The sequence below is a fragment of the Pelodiscus sinensis genome, chromosome 7 (assembly GCF_052426305.1).
Source record: "Pelodiscus sinensis isolate ZL-2025 chromosome 7, ASM5242630v1, whole genome shotgun sequence".
Classification (NCBI taxonomy): Eukaryota; Metazoa; Chordata; order Testudines; family Trionychidae; genus Pelodiscus; species Pelodiscus sinensis.
Window position 1 is genome coordinate 42,578,142 of NC_143058.1, and position 18,533 is coordinate 42,596,674.

At 45.6% G+C, this 18,533-nt stretch overlaps 1 protein-coding gene across 2 annotated transcripts in view; it reads left to right on the forward strand.

Annotated features, from left to right (window-relative positions):
* The first annotated feature begins 395 nt into the window (after positions 1 to 395).
* GAD1 (glutamate decarboxylase 1) overlaps positions 396 to 18,533 on the forward strand; it is a 48,932-nt gene continuing 30,794 nt past the window's right edge. Inside the window, exons 1-5 of one of the 2 annotated variants that reach the window (XM_006118202.5) lie at positions 396 to 1,364; positions 2,729 to 2,874; positions 6,221 to 6,283; positions 13,239 to 13,397; positions 14,363 to 14,605. In XM_006118202.5, the coding sequence (XP_006118264.3) occupies positions 2,805 to 2,874; positions 6,221 to 6,283; positions 13,239 to 13,397; positions 14,363 to 14,605 (535 nt within the window). In that variant the 5' untranslated portion in view covers positions 396 to 1,364; positions 2,729 to 2,804. Of the gene's footprint in view, positions 1,365 to 2,505; positions 2,875 to 6,220; positions 6,284 to 13,238; positions 13,398 to 14,362; positions 14,606 to 18,533 lie in introns of those variants that run through there. The other variant, XM_089779756.1, reaches the window with a different exon arrangement.

Sequence of the window (18,533 nt, forward strand, 5' to 3'; positions counted from 1 at the left end):
GATTTTACTATTGTTTTTCCTTCTTCCACTACCAAGCCCTTCGGAAAAGGATACATACACATCTGAACCTTTCATGCTGCTAACGTTTGTCTGGAGAACACTCCTTTTTACATCCATAAGACTTTTTTTCAAGTAGTTGCACATTCCTACAAATCATGTACTAGTCTTCGTTAAATACAGTCTTATTTAGTCATATGTCTAGTTACTTTAACCCTTTGAGACCTAACAATATAATCCTCATTGGAAATTGCTAGCAAAACATCTTTAAATGCAATGATATTCTTGGAGTTGAGGCTACAAACAAAAAGGCTTTCTGGATGTATCTATTTTTAGCAAAAGAATGTCTGTGGTAAGTCCTGAATCTAATGAAACCATTTAAACTAAGTCATAAAAAACAGGTGTTCCTTGTAGCTATGGTAAAGACCAAAAGATTCATCTGTCTGGATCTTTGACGCCCTCTGGTGGAGACTCACAAAAATAATTACTCATGGCTGGGGGGGCGGTGGTTCGTAAAGAATGAATGAGGTATAAAATTCTGATCATAGTGAAAAGACGGGGGTATTTTTGCTAAGCCTCATTTAACAAAGACACTGATTGAAATTATTCCTGCGATCGCATGTTATACATGGCAGTACAGTGGGATGTGAGTTAGAACAAAAGAGACTGAAAGGAAGCAAAAGTTGAAGATAAATATCTTTCTATGAAAGAGATTTTTAAAATCGTCTGTTGGCAGCCACGACTGCTTCGTTTTTACATACAGAACGTTTCTACTGTGTTTGAAATAATGCTCTGGGGCTCAGTATAAAATAGGCAACTTAAAAGATCTACATCGCCGAGCGGAAGTGTCTTTCCTACTAGCCCGTTAGCCCCCTCTGAAAAGGGAGCGTGTTGGGTGCGCACTGTATTACTCAGAGGTTCAGTCTTTCTGGATGCATCTCCGTGATTTGGATTCATAATCGAGCTACAAAGCCCCGAGGCGACCAAAACACCTGCAAAAAAGTCACGTTAGCCGAGGAAGGCAACACTTGGGCGCGTGATTTCCAACCCAGCAAACTGACCTGGTTGATCCACTCTTCCCCCGCCCCCCGTCTGCCTGCTTGCCTTCCATATTGGAGCAGAGGAGGTGGTGGCAGCGGTGTGACTCATGCCTGCGTCTGAACAGATCAACCGGCGATTCACTCTTTAAAAAAAAAAAGCAAATCCAAGCACTTGTGGGGAAAGGTCATCTCGAATTAAATTCCGAGGCGCGGCTGGTTTTCCGACGTCGTTTCTCGCGGAGTTTATAAGCGGCGATTCCTTCCAAGGTTAGAATTCCCCTGGCGTTTTAGACACTTGGAGTAAGTGTGGGCTCGCTCTCCTCCGCGGTAAGTCTGTTTTAAACTCCACTCGCTAGATTATCTTATTCAAGTCTCCAGGAGGCTCTTTCAGAACGGGGGGCTCTTCCGCAAACCATTTTCCTGTGGCTGTCCTGCCCAGAGAGCAATAATGGGCATTTTGAGACAGCAGGTGCAGTAGACTGTTGGGCTAACCTGTTACTTCACTTCCAGGCATTGTCTAGCGAGTCCCGCTGCTTTAGAATTTCTAGGTATATCTTGGTATTTTTGGTTTGGGTTTATTTGAAGTATGTGCCCGCTTACCATTGGAATCACTGGCTCGTGTGTAAACGCTGGTTTTAATCCACGCAGTGAAAATGAAGAACGAGTATTATTGGGTATTGGAGGGGAGGGAGGCTTTTTAATTTACTGCGACCTTGATTTTCTTTCTTGTTTTTCTGGATAAAATAAATCGGACCCAAATATGGGTCGGGGACAATGCGAGGCATTGATCCGTCGGTTCTAGATCAGTGAACCCAAATTGGTTGTTGGATGCAATGTCCACCTGCGAAAAACTTAACGGCTGGCTGAGAGCAAGGCTGTCCATAAGATATTATTATAGACACTTTATTCAGCTACGTATCCCCTTATAGCAAGTTTAAAATTAAGCCAGATCTTAAATACGAATGTCATGGTTCAGCCATGTGTACGTTTGAGCGTGCATCTATAAACATACATGAATACATGCATATTACACACCCACCCGTAGATAGGCAAATATGTGTCTTTGTTACCGGAAGATCTAAATCTTTCAATATCAATCCTGCCTGAATATTTTTATATTTAATCTGATGAATAGTTCAGGGATTCTATGATAAAATACACATTAGCAACAATTCTATGGGGATTGTAGGTCGTTTTGAGTGATAATTGAAAAGCCTGTTTTATAACTTGGTTTCAATTTGACACGAGCCATAATTGCCCTCTTCAGTGGCCATTGATATAATTGCGATAGACTTCACGGTCTGCTAAATCCATCATTCGTACAGGGCGTAGCGTTTCAACATTCAGCAAAGAAACGATTTAACTCCTCAGCCTATCGAAGCATTTTCTAATTGACATGTTTCCCTGTTAGCTGTTTTAAACTAAGTAAATGTCCGCGCCTTCAGTGATCTTGCCTTTTCATCGCTTGCTTTGCGAATATTTTCGCCTGGCCAAGGAACGTCGTGATAAGGACTCTCTGACTGGAGATGCAACCCTTTGTGCAGGCTTTCCCAGACACTGTCACTTCACAAGGAGTTTGATTGCTTATTGTTGGCCGCCGAGTCACACCCTGACTAGTTAATCTATACAGGACTCGCGTTTCATCCTTCCACGAGACCAAATCCTTAAAGCCGCCTTTTGTTTCCTTCCAGTAAATTCTTTACTGTCCATCCACCAGAGGAATATTGGAGGAAAATACGGGATCGAAGGAGTTTGATTTTTGAACTGATGGCATCCTCTGCTCCATCCTCCTCCAACACCGCTCAGGATCCCAACCCAACTAATTTACGACCCACAAGTAGGTTTTGATTTTTCTTCTCGTTTTAAACCTTTTGGATGCTTTATCATTTTAGCATGGCACTTCAGAGAAACCAAATTCGCAACAAAACGACAAAGCTAGAAGTCCTTGCTCCGTACCTTTAAAATAGGTATGGAAATTTATCTATAAAAATAATTAATCTTTCTGGTGTTTTAAAGGCAGAAGCTAGTCCTTAGATTTGTCAAGGATGCCGATAAGCCTTGGCTCCCGTTGTGTTGGTTTTTACAGACACATTTTGGGAGACTTTGAAAAGAAACTCCCCAGATTAATAGAAAATCTAGATTATTTTAAAGGAGTGGAGAGGGCTGAAGTGTGTTCCAGACTTGCATGTTATACTACTAATGCTATAGCTTCCTCGTTGCTTACATGGAAGCCTATAATCAACTGAAATTTGGATGCTAATTGTAGCTTTTCAGAGCCCTGTATCACTAATTGCTCAGAATTTGCCTTGAGTTATTGAGGTATGAGTGGGAAGCAGAGATGGTGCAGGTGGATGGAGAATCGGTTTATAGCTCTGCCTAGACAATTCAGACAATCAGCTGCCAAAGAAAAGAAAGCAGGGGGAAAAGCTCGATGACATAATCACCAGAGACAAAGAGGGGGGAATAATAAGAAATAAAAGCTTGGCAGGCACAGTAACGCGAGGAATAGCTTTTAGCCTGAGAGGGCTGCTTGGGCTATGAGGCATGAACATCAGAGTCATTATTGTGATTATTCTGCAACTGGAAAGAATAGGGGGGAGCCACGAAATGCAAAAGCCTTCTGAAAAACAGTTCGTTTGTGTGAGCCTTGAAGTCGTTGGGGGGGGGGGTCTTTTGCTGAAATGTCAGAACTAAAATCGGATTAATTAGTCTAATGAAGAAATAACCTATTACTTGCCAGCAATACAGAATTCTATTTTCTATGTATATGTTGGATTAGCAAAGAAATGTCAAGGGACGCTATGATAAGGTTTAAACTAAAAAGAACCCATCCAGCGTGGCATTTAACGAAATCCTCCAGCTAACCAAATCCATAGGTTAGAAATAGCCCAAGAGTCCAGAGCTCCCTCATCCTCTCGGGCTCTCCTCCCGCCCAAGCTGATTTCTCACCCGCCTGAGCACTGAGTGGGTAGGGCTGCCATGTTCCCGGAATAAGTGCTCTTCTGCCCCTGGCTCCCTTTGGCCATGATCTTGCTGTCAGGCTCCATCTTATTCTAGCCTTTAGTTGCCTTCGGCTGTTGGAAGTGTCAGAACTCTTTTTTCCAGGCTGTCACTTTCTCCTTTCCTGCCCTTCCGGGTCCTTTTCTGTCCCCTCTAGCCCCCGCCCCTCCCTCCTGGCCAGGCCAGTCTCCTCCCTTCAGCTGAGGTCACCTTTCAGTCCTGAGCCTCCACTCGGGTCCTGCCCAGTCTATTCTCCGCCCCCGCCTCGGCTCAACCTTCCTGCCCCTGGCTCCTGCCTCCCCGCAGCCCCGGCTAGTCTCTGCCTCTTTTGCCGGAGGGGCTCTCTCCCCGCGCCCCCGCCCCGCCAGCCGGCCCCCAAAGTGCCCTGCCCTCCAGAGCTTCCCCTCTTGCTGCCCCTCGCCCCTTTGCCCGGCCTATCCTCCAGCCAGCCCGTGGAGCCCTAGCGCCCCCTCCCGGCAGGAAGCCGCGGGCGCTCAGGCGGGCGCAGAGCAGAGGCGGGAAAGCCCGTCCTGCGTGGGGCCCGGAGGCAGCTGGGCGGGCCGGCTGAGTTGGTGCCCGGCCCCTGGCCACAGAAGGGCGCCGGGACGGGGGGAGGCCCCGTTGCTCTTTCCCCCTCCCCGCTCTGAGCGCTCAGCCCCGGGCCAAGCGTCCTTCCCGCCCTGCGGGCTTGGCGCGCTCCTCGGGGCGGCCCCGCCTCTCTAATCCCCCGTTCCCCAATCCCGGGCTCCCGAGGAGACCTCGGGCTTCGTTCTTGAGCTGCCCGGGCCGTGACTTGGCTCCATCCCCCGGCGCCTGCCGTGTCAGCTGCGGCGGGGCGCCCCCAGCAGGGAAGGATGCCCAGGGCCCAGACTGCCATCAGCCGCTCCTAGAGCCTCCACAGGCCGTGATGGCGGCAGCCAGGCGGGCTGGGGTCCCGGGCTATGGGCACGTGTTATTCATGGCTCTGCCGCCCTTCCCGGTTACTGCCAGGCGCCAAGTGACCCGCCTCCTGGCGATCACAGCCCCTGGGGCCCATTGCCGCCCAGCCTGCTCTGCGTTAGCCGCCCCAGCCGGCGGGAGAGAAGGAGGCTTTGTTAGGAAAAGACTGGACTCGTGCTTCCCGCCCCCCCATTAATCTCCACCCTCCCTCCAGTCTTTCGCTCACTGCCTGCTTTTGTTTTTTCTCCATCCCCCTCCCTGCCTTGTGTCCGTAGCGGGCGGCTGGCCTGATCTTTTCATTCTGAGCCCCTTGCATTGCTGGGGTCAGAATTCACGTGGACTCCGGTGATACAGCATCGTGTCCTACGAGGAAATAGGTCAGGGCAACTGGGAAGGGCCCGCTTACGTACCAGCTACTTATGCATTGCAGCTGCCTGGCATTGTAAGGGGACCGTACACCTGGTAGCTGTAGGCTGGGCATCCAAACCCCACACACTGACAAACACCAGGCAAAGAGAAATGTGATTGTCAAGATTTGCTTCTTCGGTAGTCTCCGCACTGGTCCATCTCCAGTTCAGCGCTACACCCTGCTGGGATGCTCTGTTTGAAAACAACCCTGGTGGGCTTGAATGAAGGATGCATCTGGAAAGTGGGGAGCAGAGGCCGAGAGAAGACGTGAGGCGCACTAATGTGCTTTCCACTGCCATTCCGGCTGAAGCTTATTCATGCAAGTCCGATCATGTAGTCAAATACTATTTTTCACCCAATTAATTCCTGAACTCTTCCAGGACCCCATTTCATGCCAGTTTATTTTAAGCTGCCATTTTGTTGGAGGCCTGCCAATAAATTATTAGATGTTCAGGTCCCAGATGCCTTTTCTTTCTTTCTGGGCGGGCTGGTGTGACATCTCGATGTTGCTGCTGATTTGAAGACAGAGTCATCTCTGCCCTGGCTGACTCCAGATGCTGGTCAACACAGACCAGGCGCTTACAGACCTTTTTAAAATGATGATCCCTGAAATTCTCTGTACACCTCATAGGACAGTGAAGATGAGTGGTTAAGGAAAAGGAAGAGGAGATAGGCAGGGAGGAAGAAAGGGAGTCTATATTATATCGATTTGGTGGTACTTCGTTGCAATTTAGCAGCAGATGCCTTCCCCCATGGAAGTATCTGGATTTCCGTCCGTTCCCCCCCGCCTCTCAGTGCGTGGGTTCTGTATTATGTGAATCTGTCTTTTGTTCTAGCTTACGACACCTGGTGTGATGTGGCTCATGGATGTACCAGAAAAATTGGTCTCAAAATATGTGGTAAGTGCAAAGACGTTGTCCATAGTTTGCAATGTGCCTTTGTAAACTGTCACCCTTCTTCTGTCTTTGACCCCACACCTGCCTGGGAGTCTCTTGTTGCCAAACACTTTCTCCTCGTTGAAAGCGAGAGGGAAGCTTTAGTTGGCCATCTTGGTTGTATTAAGATAATTGAGCAAAGGGAACAAAATGAGAAGAGATCTGCCTCCCTTACATATACACACACTGAGAGCCTGAACGCTGCAGTCCGAAGCAACCCCCCAGACTCATTAAGCACGCCACTCTGTTCTTAATAATTCGTGGGAGGCTGCGTGAGAGCCGCTCTTTGCGGACTCTTTCGCCCTCTGCTGTCAGACGTGAGCAAGGGCAGCGCTGGGCTTGGCACAGCACCGCCCTAACTCGGACTAGGCACGATGAAATCCTGGGATATTTGACATGATCCCCTTGTGCTTGAACCTGCTCCAGGTGAACTCAATCGGAACGCTTCCCAGGAGCTCCGAGCGTCGCTTTAGTTTTTCATCCCGGAGCTTAAAGGCATTTTTTCAGCTCTGAGGTTGGGAGAAAGTGACCGAGTACGAGTGTGGCTGTGGCGGGGAAGAAGGATGGGGGCGTGGTGGTGACGGGTGCCCATTCCAGCACTACTGGATCCGCTACGAATGAAGCGTTGTCTCTAGGCTGCCTCTCCGAGAAGAGCTTTGGGGAGCACTGTAGCTCCCTGTGGTCTCCTGTCTGAGGACACAGCTCCACTGAGCTGGGGAGGGGGCTCCGGGGAGGCGAAAGGGCAGGAACAGGAGCTGGCATAGAACTTGTGGACGCTAAACGAGACTGAGGGAGCGGCTGTGAAAAACGAGCAGCGGGGCGGGTTTTGCCACATCTCACTGTCTGAAAATTTTCAACCTTATCAGGCCAGAAAATACGGATCTCCTGGGGGGAAAAGATTAACGAGAGCCTTATTAAACAGCAATTCGTCAGCGCGCTGCGTTTGCGAGATAGTGCTGGCAGCCAGTCAGCGTGCAGGCACATGAAATGAAGGAAGGGAAACAAATATACAATCAGATTGCAACGTTACAGCAAGAGATTCATTTACAGATAACAAGCTGTCTTCGCCTCTCCAGATTTCTTCATAGCGCCTTTCCTTTTGAAGACAGTCTGGTCTTTGTTATCTGATGCCAAACGATCATTCCTTTTACGCAGCATTTCCTCCGTTATTAATAGGAATTATTTTCTCCCCGTTCTCAATTACCTTTTAGTAAGGGGGCCATTTTAGTGCGTGAAATGGGCGGTGAGAGCGTTTTATCAATACAAAGGAGAATTTCAGCTCCTTTCCCCTCCCCTAATCAAAGCTCATTCACTGGATGCTTTGTTACATGGAAGTTTGGATTCAGGAAAATGTAGGTTGCAATATATTTTAGCCCTTGATCTATAAGGAAGTTGCATTGGAACCCAATGGTGCTATTAACGGGGAGCCGCTTAGTTCTATAAATAGCCCCTGATCTGAGTTTAATGGACCGTTCCCCTACCGGTCCCTTCAGTGTCTGGAGCTATGGGCTTTTTCATCATCGTTTTAATTTAGCACGGCAAGCAGAACTGATAAAGTAACGCACCGCTGGGTTTGTTCTGTGTTGCTAGACTACCAGGATTTTGAAGGGACGTCACAGCATCACAACGTAGGTGTTAAATAAAATGAACTGAAAATGAACAATCCCACCATGTTGGATCTGAGGAAGGAAAAGAAGTGTGGGGCGGGATTTAAACAAGACACCACTTGGTTTCTAAGCAAGCAAACAAAGATGGAAAGGACACTATTGCAAGAAGGCTTACTCTAAATTTTAAGTGCTAGTTAATTTATCACTCTTTTCTGCGAAAACGATACAATACATAGTGATGACAATAAAGGGTAATTCATCTAATACCATTTATTTTACTCGTATAAGTGCACACACACATAAACTATATAGCTCCTGCACAATAATAAAAAGTTACCTTAGGAAACTAAATAGCGTAAAAATCTTAATGCTGCCAAATACTGTTTTAAATGACAGCTATTTAGAACAATGATATTTGGCTATTTACTTCATTATTCCTCTTCATTTTACACAATATTGTTTCAGACCTTAAATCTCATGGAATTACAGAGTTCTACAGTAAACCCGAGACGAGTCACTTCTGTCTGTGTCGGGCAGAACTGCTTTTTGTTGACAATTATTAATTTTGAACGCAAACTTTTAATAAGATTCATTAGGGTTCAGCTCAGGGCCGGCCCACAACATTTTGGCATCTGAAGCGAGGAGCTCAAATGATGCCTCCATTCCCCCTTTTCTCCTGCCTGCCTGTTATGTCTCTTACGCCCTCCTTCTTCCAGCAGAGCACTCCACCATTTCTGTACATCTAGAGCAGAGAGAATACATATGCACCAGCAGCAGACACAATTTTCTACACTCTGGGTCCTAGTCTGGCACCTGAGGGAGCCGCCTCAGTTGCCTCATAGTAAGGCCAACCCTGGTTCAGCTCAAAGCAAAAGCAAATAGTTGAGCAGTGTCTTGGTCTTTGACAATGTTTTTGTATGTCGGATATTTTATATTTTTACCAACTACTTCTCCAAAATGTATGTGGTATTTCTTCCCGCAAATAGGTCAATCTATCCTCTTATCGAATGAAAAGCCGCAGTCTAAAGGGGAAAATATCTTTGAATAAGCAAATCTATTGAAAAGGATTGGATTAATTTTTATTGATAGTAGTTCGCTGACACTGCTCAGTTTTTTCACTTATGGGTAGAGTCCATGTATAACCCTTTCATGACCCACAAAAAAGTGTCAGCCCCACACAGCTATCATTGCTGAAGGGACGCCATTCTACAAACACTTGATTTTACACCCACTGAAATCACTGGAATCACTCCACTGCGTAAAACTGTTCAGAGGCGCCTTCATCACATCTGCTTTCAGTAAGCTGGTGATGATGCTGCAGAAGTCTTACTGAAAGTCAGTGGGACTTTTCCTCATGACTCCTCTAGGGTTTTTTTTTTTTTTTTTTTTTTTTTTTTTGGAACTAACACCCCTCGGAGGTATTTTTATGACGCATCTAGTACAAGTGTATGAATGGGGGGATTATGGTGTGGTTAAAACACAGGGCTAGGAATTGGAACATCTGAATTCTATCCCTCATTCTGAAGTCTATTTGATCTGCAAATGTAATTTCTATAAAGGAAGGTTTTACACGCACAACCCATTCTCCCTTCAGAGTGTAAATGCTAGTGTCTCTTATCCATTTTATTTGTTGTTAAACCCGAGATTCAGGACTCTAGTTCTTTCCCCGCTGGTACATTTTTAGAAAAATAGCTTTAAAAATTCTGTCTATGGAAAATAATGAAAATAACTTGCAATTTAATATTTGAAGGACTGTAGCAAGAGCTTTCGTCTTCTCAGATAGGCGACAACTAGCATGGACAGTAATTTATTCTTCGCTGCTTCCACTATCTCTCCAACATAATTCTTAATTTAAATTCATAAGCGGGATACAGCTAATATAACGTTTTGGTCTAGTCATATGTTTACCCCCAGGCATAGAAACAGCCTTCAAGTAAAGCCTTAGCATGGCTACTCTTTTTCTGCATTCCGATGAACTAGTTAGGCGTTTATAAATCTTAAAAGTTCTTAGAAGATGCCTAGGAAATAAAAATGGTTGAGAAGATAAAATATTGGGCTTTTGCCGGCCAATCAGAAAGCAGTATAGACCATTCTATTATTGGTGCAACTTTTAACCACTTTGGTTCCCTTTCTGTTATGAACTCACGAAGTTCCATTAAAATAACATTGTAGTCGAGGAGAACTTCACAAAGTAAATGAATATACTATAGGTAAAAGGATTTAAAGCAGCAACAACCCCTAAATTAAGTCCTGGGGTATCTATGCTCTCAAACCAGCCTTGTCTCTTGTAGGTTCTCAATAAGTTAATGCTCCAACTCAGTCCTGAGCCTGAGTCACGCAAAATGTCCATAGATTTCCCTAGAAGTTTTGGTTGTGGGGGGAGAGACCAACTCGCGGCCAACCCTATGTTGGCTACAGAGTAGTTATGTAAACTCCTCGAAGCCTGAGGCTCACATCTGGGAGTGCAGCAGTGGCATGTTACGTTGACCAGCGCTGCTAAGTGGGAATCAGGACTGATAATACCCCCTTACATTCTCGTTGTCCGCTTAAATGAAACTGTCACTCACTATTAACTGTCCAATTGATTTGTTCCGGAATTAATCTCGTTTGCTGAATTGCACTTTAGATTAGTTAGATAACAACATAGACGGGTTATGAGGTTCTTTCTTAACTAGGTCAAGGGAAATATTGCTGCCTTTATATTTGGACCCAGGACTCTGCTTCCATGTTCTTGGTAAAGTGATGCAACCAACCTTTCAGATCTCTCTCAGCCGCCGAATCACTGGGGCCACCAAGAAGAGGCAACCAAGCAGTTGCTAGCTAACCAACCTCTTGAGCAAATAGACAACTTCTCCAGCCATCTTAAATACAACCTTCTGCCTCGCGGGAAGTAGTTCCACCACCTTGCCTGTAATTCAAGATCTGTCCTGTGTTTAGTATTGGGAATATTTTTAATATTTTTAGTATTGGGAATATTTATTTGCACGGTATAATATCAACGCGATACGGGGCTTGCAACAGCGAAGAATTGCTGTATTTTTTCAGAGCAGTTGTCCTTTTTACAGAACTGTTTGCACTGAATATCTCCTCTAAATGTCTTGTCACTTATATGGGAAAATAATTTGCTTCCCTTAAAACACAGTAACGCAAAATCAGATCATACTACCTAGAATAGAGCACATACGCGGTATAATGCTCGTCTACTTTGTACCTAGAATTTCAACCTCAGTAGGTGATACAACCTGTTTCTCTGGTTAGTACAGGATCATTTACTCATAATGTAACTGCGGCTAGGTGAGTGGTTTTGTAAGAAATAACGTAATGTATTTAATATCTGAAGAAGTCCCCTTCACCATGCACTAGGTCTGAGAGTCCATTCATTTTTTCTGAAGATTCCGGATTGGAGGTTAATGCAAGCTAGAGCACTTGGAGATGATTATCAAATGGCATCCCAGAGTACAGCGACTAACTGGGACCAGCCTTGTAAACCATGGGAATAATCTTATTGATTTCCTTTAGACATTCAGGCGACTCCGGATTACTACTCGTGTAGTGAGGGTTTACAGTAGTGTATCCACATTGTTTGTGTTGGTCTTATGCAACAAACTCCTTCTTTACGTTTGAAATTGAAATGAAGCACTTCTAAGGCCAACAATTTTCAGCTAGTGACTTAGTTTAGCTGTTCCACAAGTGTTACTCTGTAGCCAGTTAGTTCACTGTGTCAGCCAGTTATCACTGTGTTATTTAGTGTTATGGTCAACGCACATACTATTTCATACCCATAGAAAAGCACCCGAGGTAATATTTCACTCTGTTGGAATTGAAACTGTAGCAACAGGAGGTAAACTCGTTGTGGTTTAATATAGAATTCGATGTAAATAAAAAAGCTACAATTTCCTCCCCTCTCTGGGTTCTGAGCCCTAAATACACCGAGGACGTCCAGAGCCTTCGGATTTACTGCGCAGTAATTGATAGCAGAATACCTCTTCCACCCCTCCCCTATACACACTTATATTCAAGAGGTATCTGCAACTTTCAGTTTGCAAAAGTCTAAATCATGAAGGACACGTCAGTAGTCAGCCCCCCGTACCGTTTACCTATGAGAGATTAAATCCTTACTTAGTGAACCGGTGGCTGCGAGCAATAGGGGTAGAAGGGGAGCCTTGTAGCCTTGAAAGCTAGCCATGGGAAACGGACTGAACGGAGCAAAGAAAACGAATTACAGGTAATCAGTGTGTGGTTGGGTTTGATGGATTCAAATTCTTCAGACTAATTGGTCAGTGCGAACCTTTGGATGCCAGATGGTTGCAGTTCTAGTTAAATGTTTACCTTATTAGTATTTCTCTCGGAATTTCGAATTACGACAGAACGTGCCATTCCAGACTAAAACAGAACTATGGCACCGTCTGACACAGACAAGTAGCCACAGAGGCTGAAGAGTTGGTGTTGTCTAAAGTTTAAAGTCTCCATGAAAAACAATATTGCAGGGTGGTAAATGAAAATCCGGAGACAGGATTAGCTGGTTTAATTTGTTTAGCTAGTTTTGATTTAATGGAAAATATATTTTTCATGTCTTCTCTATGCACGGAAAATATTGTTGTTTTCTATTAGGGTGTTGTATGGAGCCCATCATCCCTAGTACTTACGCGTTTGAAAATCCTGTCCTAATGCTTATTCCTATATCACCTTGTGTGTTAGAATAGTGTCTCCGATGACAGCAGATTGTCCGAGGCCACGAAGAAAATCTTGAAAATCAGCATCTTCTCACTTTTTACTGATATGAATTTCTCCTCTCTAATAGAGGAAAAGTCGCTGAGGTTAGTGCCTCTGCCTTTAGAGCAGAAAGCTCTCCGAGGTCAGACAGTCACTAACATGCTTCCTTCACGTGATGGCAACACGAGGAGGAAAAGAGAAAGTGGCTCTGATTTTAATCACACATCACTGCCCCTTTCTGTCTCCTAGGTCCATAAACTTCGCCTGCAGGCTGCCATGTCATTGACTCATCCTGAACGCTCTTCCAGTAGCTGGCTACTGGAGTGGAATCTGTCGGATCGACTTAATAAGAATTTACCACTGCACTAACTGACGAACATTTGGTTTTTTGCATGGCTGGGTTTCTGTAGTGTATGTCATTTGGAGCTCACCGTCCTCGAGGCAAATAATCCCCATAAATACTCTTATTCCTGACCTCATTAGGTAGACTCAGAACAAACCTCACTTTTAACTGTGGTCTGGTGAGCTGCTTTTCGCGCTTATAAATATGCTAGGAAGTGAGAATACTCTGACTTGTGGATCTTGTAATAATAATGTAGGGTTCTTGCAAAGAAACAATAGCCTGGAAGATAGAGGTCGGATTGTGAGCTCCCTGAAGGAAAGGCAATCTTCCAAGAACCTGCTGGCTTGTGAGAACAGCGAGAGGGAAGCCAGGTTCAGGCGGGCCGAGACAGACTTCTCCAATTTATTTGCTAGAGGTAAGTGCTCCTTACAGCTATTACCTGCTTAATCTCAGCAGTGTTTTAGCGTTTGTCATTCTGGCATTGCATCTAGCTGCAGATTTTGCTTTTTAATAACGAATATCTTTTTTCTCTTGCATGTTTTCTGAGAATTGTACTGTCAGAATAACACCCTGTGGATGTTGTAGATAAAATGTGTAACATCAACGTACAGGTACCTAGATGTATTTAAAATACAATTGGTCACATCCTCAGCTGGCGTAAATCGGCTCAGCTTCCGTGCAGTCACGCCAATTGCCCCACCTAAGCATGTCCCACAACAAATAATCAGTGTCCCGCATTTTTCATTGTGAACCAGCCATTAACAACGTTACATTCTTTCTGTCCGGTACAAGGTATGATTGAAAGGGGGAGAGGGTGTCGGGCTGCCGTGATTGTTACTTTTTGATGCATGGCTCGGCTGGTATCTTGTGAACATTGCTGGAGAGGCGAGGCGGAGCGCTGGGCTGCTCCATTATCCCCTGAATACTTACAGCACATCTGGTTTTAATGTGGGGAGAGCGCTCATTCCCGATGTGTGTTTAAAAGCGAGTTATCCGATGAGGAGGCATCGCAGTAACTGGGGGGGGGAGGGGAATTGCAGCACTTTCAGCCACAGGTGTCATTCGCCGGGGCTGGTGGCTCAGCTCGCTCTGCCCCCGGCGCACGAGCTTCTAGGGTGTCAGCGTTGCCGCGACTGGCGCTTTTCAGCACCACGGCTAGCGAGTGCCCTGGCCGCCCGCGCGCCCGGCCACGAGGAGTGGAGCGAAGCTGACGGAGCCTGGCAGCGGATACCAGAGGCTGTCACGCAATTCCTGCGCTAGCGGCCGCGCTGCGAGCGGCCATTCTGCTGCTCCCGGGCGGGCGGGTTGCTGACGGGGACGGTCCGTATTCGCCCCCCTTGCAAGGCAGACGCCGCTGAGTGCTCGTGTCCCGCCCCGCAGATTTGCTGCCTGCCAAGAATGGCGAGGAGCAGACCATGCAGTTCCTGCTGGAGGTGGTGGACATTCTCCTCAACTACGTGAGGAAGACGTTCGACAGGTCCACCAAGGTCCTGGACTTCCATCACCCGCACCAGCTGCTGGAAGGGATGGAGGGCTTCAACCTGGAGCTCTCGGACAACCCCGAGTCCCTGGAGCAGATCCTGGTGGATTGCAGGGACACGCTGAAGTACGGAGTCAGGACAGGTACCGGCTCCCAGATCCTGCTCTCGGGGATGGGGGGAGAGGGCAGGGCGAGGGGCCGGTGTCTGCGGGCTTGGCACAGCTCCCGGGGAAGCGGGGGGGGCTGGACGCTAATGTTGCTGTCACCAGTGGCAGGAGGCGAGCGCTGGGCATTTCCCGGGGGGGATGAGGGGAGGGGGGGTAAAGGCCAGACATAAGGTTCCCGGGATGAAACGAGAACCGCCCGTCTCCACGGGGAGCGATCTCATTAGGTAAACGAGGGTGTAAATGAAACTGAATTCGCCGTTTTTCTTCTTTATGTTCGCCAGACGCTTAATGAAATCCTACAAACATTAATAGTCAGATTTAAACTCACGACACAAGGTCACTGCCCGGTCACTTTGAATCCCTCATTAATGCCCTTTTATCCTAACTTCTCGGCTCGCTCAGGGAGCGCTAAGCACAAACCCCAAATAAAGTCACCGATCTCCCGCTGTATGGGCAGAAAAACAAGTTGCCAATAATGCTGCATATGGCAACTACCTGAACAGCAGCTCCGGGCCTGGAGCAATAACAAGGCAGATGCCCTCTCCTCTCTGCTACTCCCTGTTGCAACTTGTTCTTAACTCTGCTCACTCCCCGAGACTACTTGGAAGGGCTCCAGGCTGCATCTTCCGTGGCCGCTCCAGCTTATGCACATGGTTTTACAGGGGACGCTCCCAGCGGGGCTCAGATCTTCCTTCTGAAATTCTCCCGCTGAGCTATTAAGAGCATTGCTTGAGGAGCGGGTCAGGCACATGGGAGAGGGTTGTCTGTCATCTAGTACAAACCGAGAAATTTGAGCCAAGCACCAACCACAAAAATACTATTTTAATCGTGTCAACCCAATCTGCATGGTTTGAAATCTTCACAAATAGCAGTTTTTGCGCCTGTTTTAATAAGCGGTAGCGTCAGGCGATCAGTGTGTGCCCTTTTCACCTGTCACCAGCATATTCTTTCAACAAAAGTAACACATACTGCCCTTTAGTTTTAATGTCCTAATTCCGTGCTTGGTTGTGCGTGTGTTCCCTGTTGTTCTGTAATTGGGCTATGTCGTTATAAAGTGTAGCTAGCACTTTTCTCCGGACTGTTCCTATGTGTTACCTGGGTTTTAATTGGTGCTATGTACTGGGATCCATTTCTTAGCCAAGTTATTAAATGGCACCAGTCCCCGAGATCTGAGACGCAGATATGTGATCAGACATTAGTCAAAGTAGCAGCAGATTAAGTACTTTAAAAACAGAAATGTAAGGCGTGGGAAGAGGGGACAAATTCAGCAGCAGTGATTAAAGGCGATTGAGACTCCAATTAAACTTCACTGGAGTTTGGATGAAGTTGTAAAGGCTTTCTTCAGGCAAAACTCCAATTGAAATCCCTGGGATTTAGTCTGTTATTTTAAAAAGCAATTCATAGTAAGGGAGAAGGGGAGGATATGTGCTGAAAGCATCAGCAGACTATAACCCCGCTGATTTATTAAAATCGTTTCTCAAAATGTGTGTCAAGCCAGCAAGGGAAGAACACTTGTTTTGCAAAATAAAAAGTGAATCCCTTTTAATATAAGAACCTTATTTAACCCTTACTTTTCACTATTCAGCAGAGGAGTAAGTGGAAACAAATATTTACATTCATTTAGCATATAATTTTCTGCAGTGTGTGACATTTTTCTGCAAAAACTGGTTTAATACTTAGAAAAGCTATGGCTTGTTAATATACAACAGTAAAATCGTGATGGCCATGTAATGGAGATATTATATGCAGCTAAGTGAGAGGTTAGCTAACCCCAAATATATATCTAATCACCTGCAAAGGGGTTGCAGAAAAAGTTTAGAATATATGAGCAATTCATTTTGTGTAAGTAAAAATAATTACGTGATAATTAACAGATGTTGAACAAGTTGCATATTGTTTGGGAAGGTTTTGAATCCTCCTCCTTCCCCTCTCCCCCACTATTTTACAGTTGTATAGGTAACACATCACAAATTTGTGAAATCCTTTTGCTCTGCAGCATACTATTTACAGCAAAGTTCTGGAGTCTTTTTTTAAAAAAAAACTTTATTCTATTAATTAATTTACATTACCTTGCGGACCAGTTACTCATAGTTTATCCTCTTCAAAAGAATGGGATACTCGCAGTATTCTAGAGCAGATTTCCTTATCGATGCTCATAAGAATCCCATGCAAGTAAGGATGCCCCAGTGGGCAAAGTATTGGCTTAGGATTTGGGAGGAGCAGTGTCCATCTCCCTGGCCCAGCACAAACTTTTTGTGTGATCTCAGGCAAATCATTTAGTCTCTCTGTACTCAGTTCCCCATCTGTGATATGGAGATGGTGTGAAACTCAGTACATTCAAGATTGTAAAGCTTTGATGCAGGTAATTCTGCTGATTGAGTTCAGTGGTAAAGGATTTTTGTCATTTATTACAATTGATTCTAAAGTTCTTATTAATGGTATTTATGCAAGCATTAACCAGGCTGGAAGATGAACATGGATAGTCAGTTTATAGGCAGTATCACTTTCAGGTTTTGCAGACTGTTGGGGATACAAACACTACAGAGGGATACTGTATGTAGTTTTAAAATTTGTTTTCATCGGAATGTTTAAAAACCCTATAATAATACTTCTATTGCACGCCTTTAAATCTGATTTTTGGTGGGGTTGTTTAGGTTTGTTTTATGAGTTCTCCCCTTCTCCCAGCTAAATATTGGACCAAGTTCGAGGTGCGAGTGCCCTTTTATGACATCTAAAACTGAACCATACCCTAATTCCCCGACATACAGTATTTGGTTGAATTGTTAAGTATATGGCAGAGTTTTGCATTATATTTATTTCGGGTACTCCTCAGGATCCGGGAAGCTCACCAACTGCCCGTGTTAAGGGAATGACTAGATTTAATCTAATATTAATTTGGATTCATTCTGGCTTGGCAGATTCTGGCTAAAACGCAGAGGTCTGCCTGACTCTGAAATAATTAACTGGTTTTAAAAGCAATCTCATTTTTCTGTAGCTGAATGTCTTCTACAAAACTTTTCAGGGTTCCTGCCTCAACCCTGTCCCATTAAAGTCTGTGGGAATCATGCCATTCCGTGCAAGCAGGATCAGGGCTAGCGAAACTCCTTTATTGCCCAGACTCATGCAGAGGAAGGAAGAGCAGAGTTCTTGGCTAACCAACTCCACCTACAGTTCACAACTCTGCCCATTTCATATCGAGAGACCAAGGAGTACACTCTGAACAGCTTTCCTCTTTTCTTTATTTAAATACAAATCTGTCCCCAAGTCTGCTGGCCACAGATGCTGAAATATATTACCCCCTGTACTTCACTGGCACCCCAGTTATAGAACTTCTAGGGGCATCTAAGCCCTGGTCCACACTGAGGATTTATTTTGAGATAAGTGGAGCCATCATGCTACGAAGCATGGGCGGTCAGTAATGTAGACAAGGAAAGGCACAGCCTTCCCAAAACTGCCTACATGACCCACTGCCCCAGTCTCCCTCTGTCCCTGGGAAGGCTGAAATCAAGGCACTGCAGCCCAGCTCCCCGCCTGGTTGCCAGGTGAGGGGGGAATGGTGCTGCACAGCTTTCCCCAGCTGCTGGGGAGCCTGGTAGCCAGGCAGGATTCCGCTAGGGGTGGCCAGAGCTTGGCTTCAGGGGCAAAGCCCTGGGTAGAAAGGTTAGGGCTGAAACTTGCCTTCCCCAGCTGGGGCTCCATCCCACCTCCATGCTACCAAGCCTGTTATTTTCAAATAATGGACTGGCTATTTCAAAATCTGGGCTCTTGCCTTCCTTGGGGAATAACGCTAATTTCAAAATAGTTATTTTGAAATAACATTAGTGTGGACACTCAGGTGCAGCTATTTTGAAATAACTACTCCCTAGAGTAATTGGAAGTAATTACTCCCCAGTGCTTCCTTGGA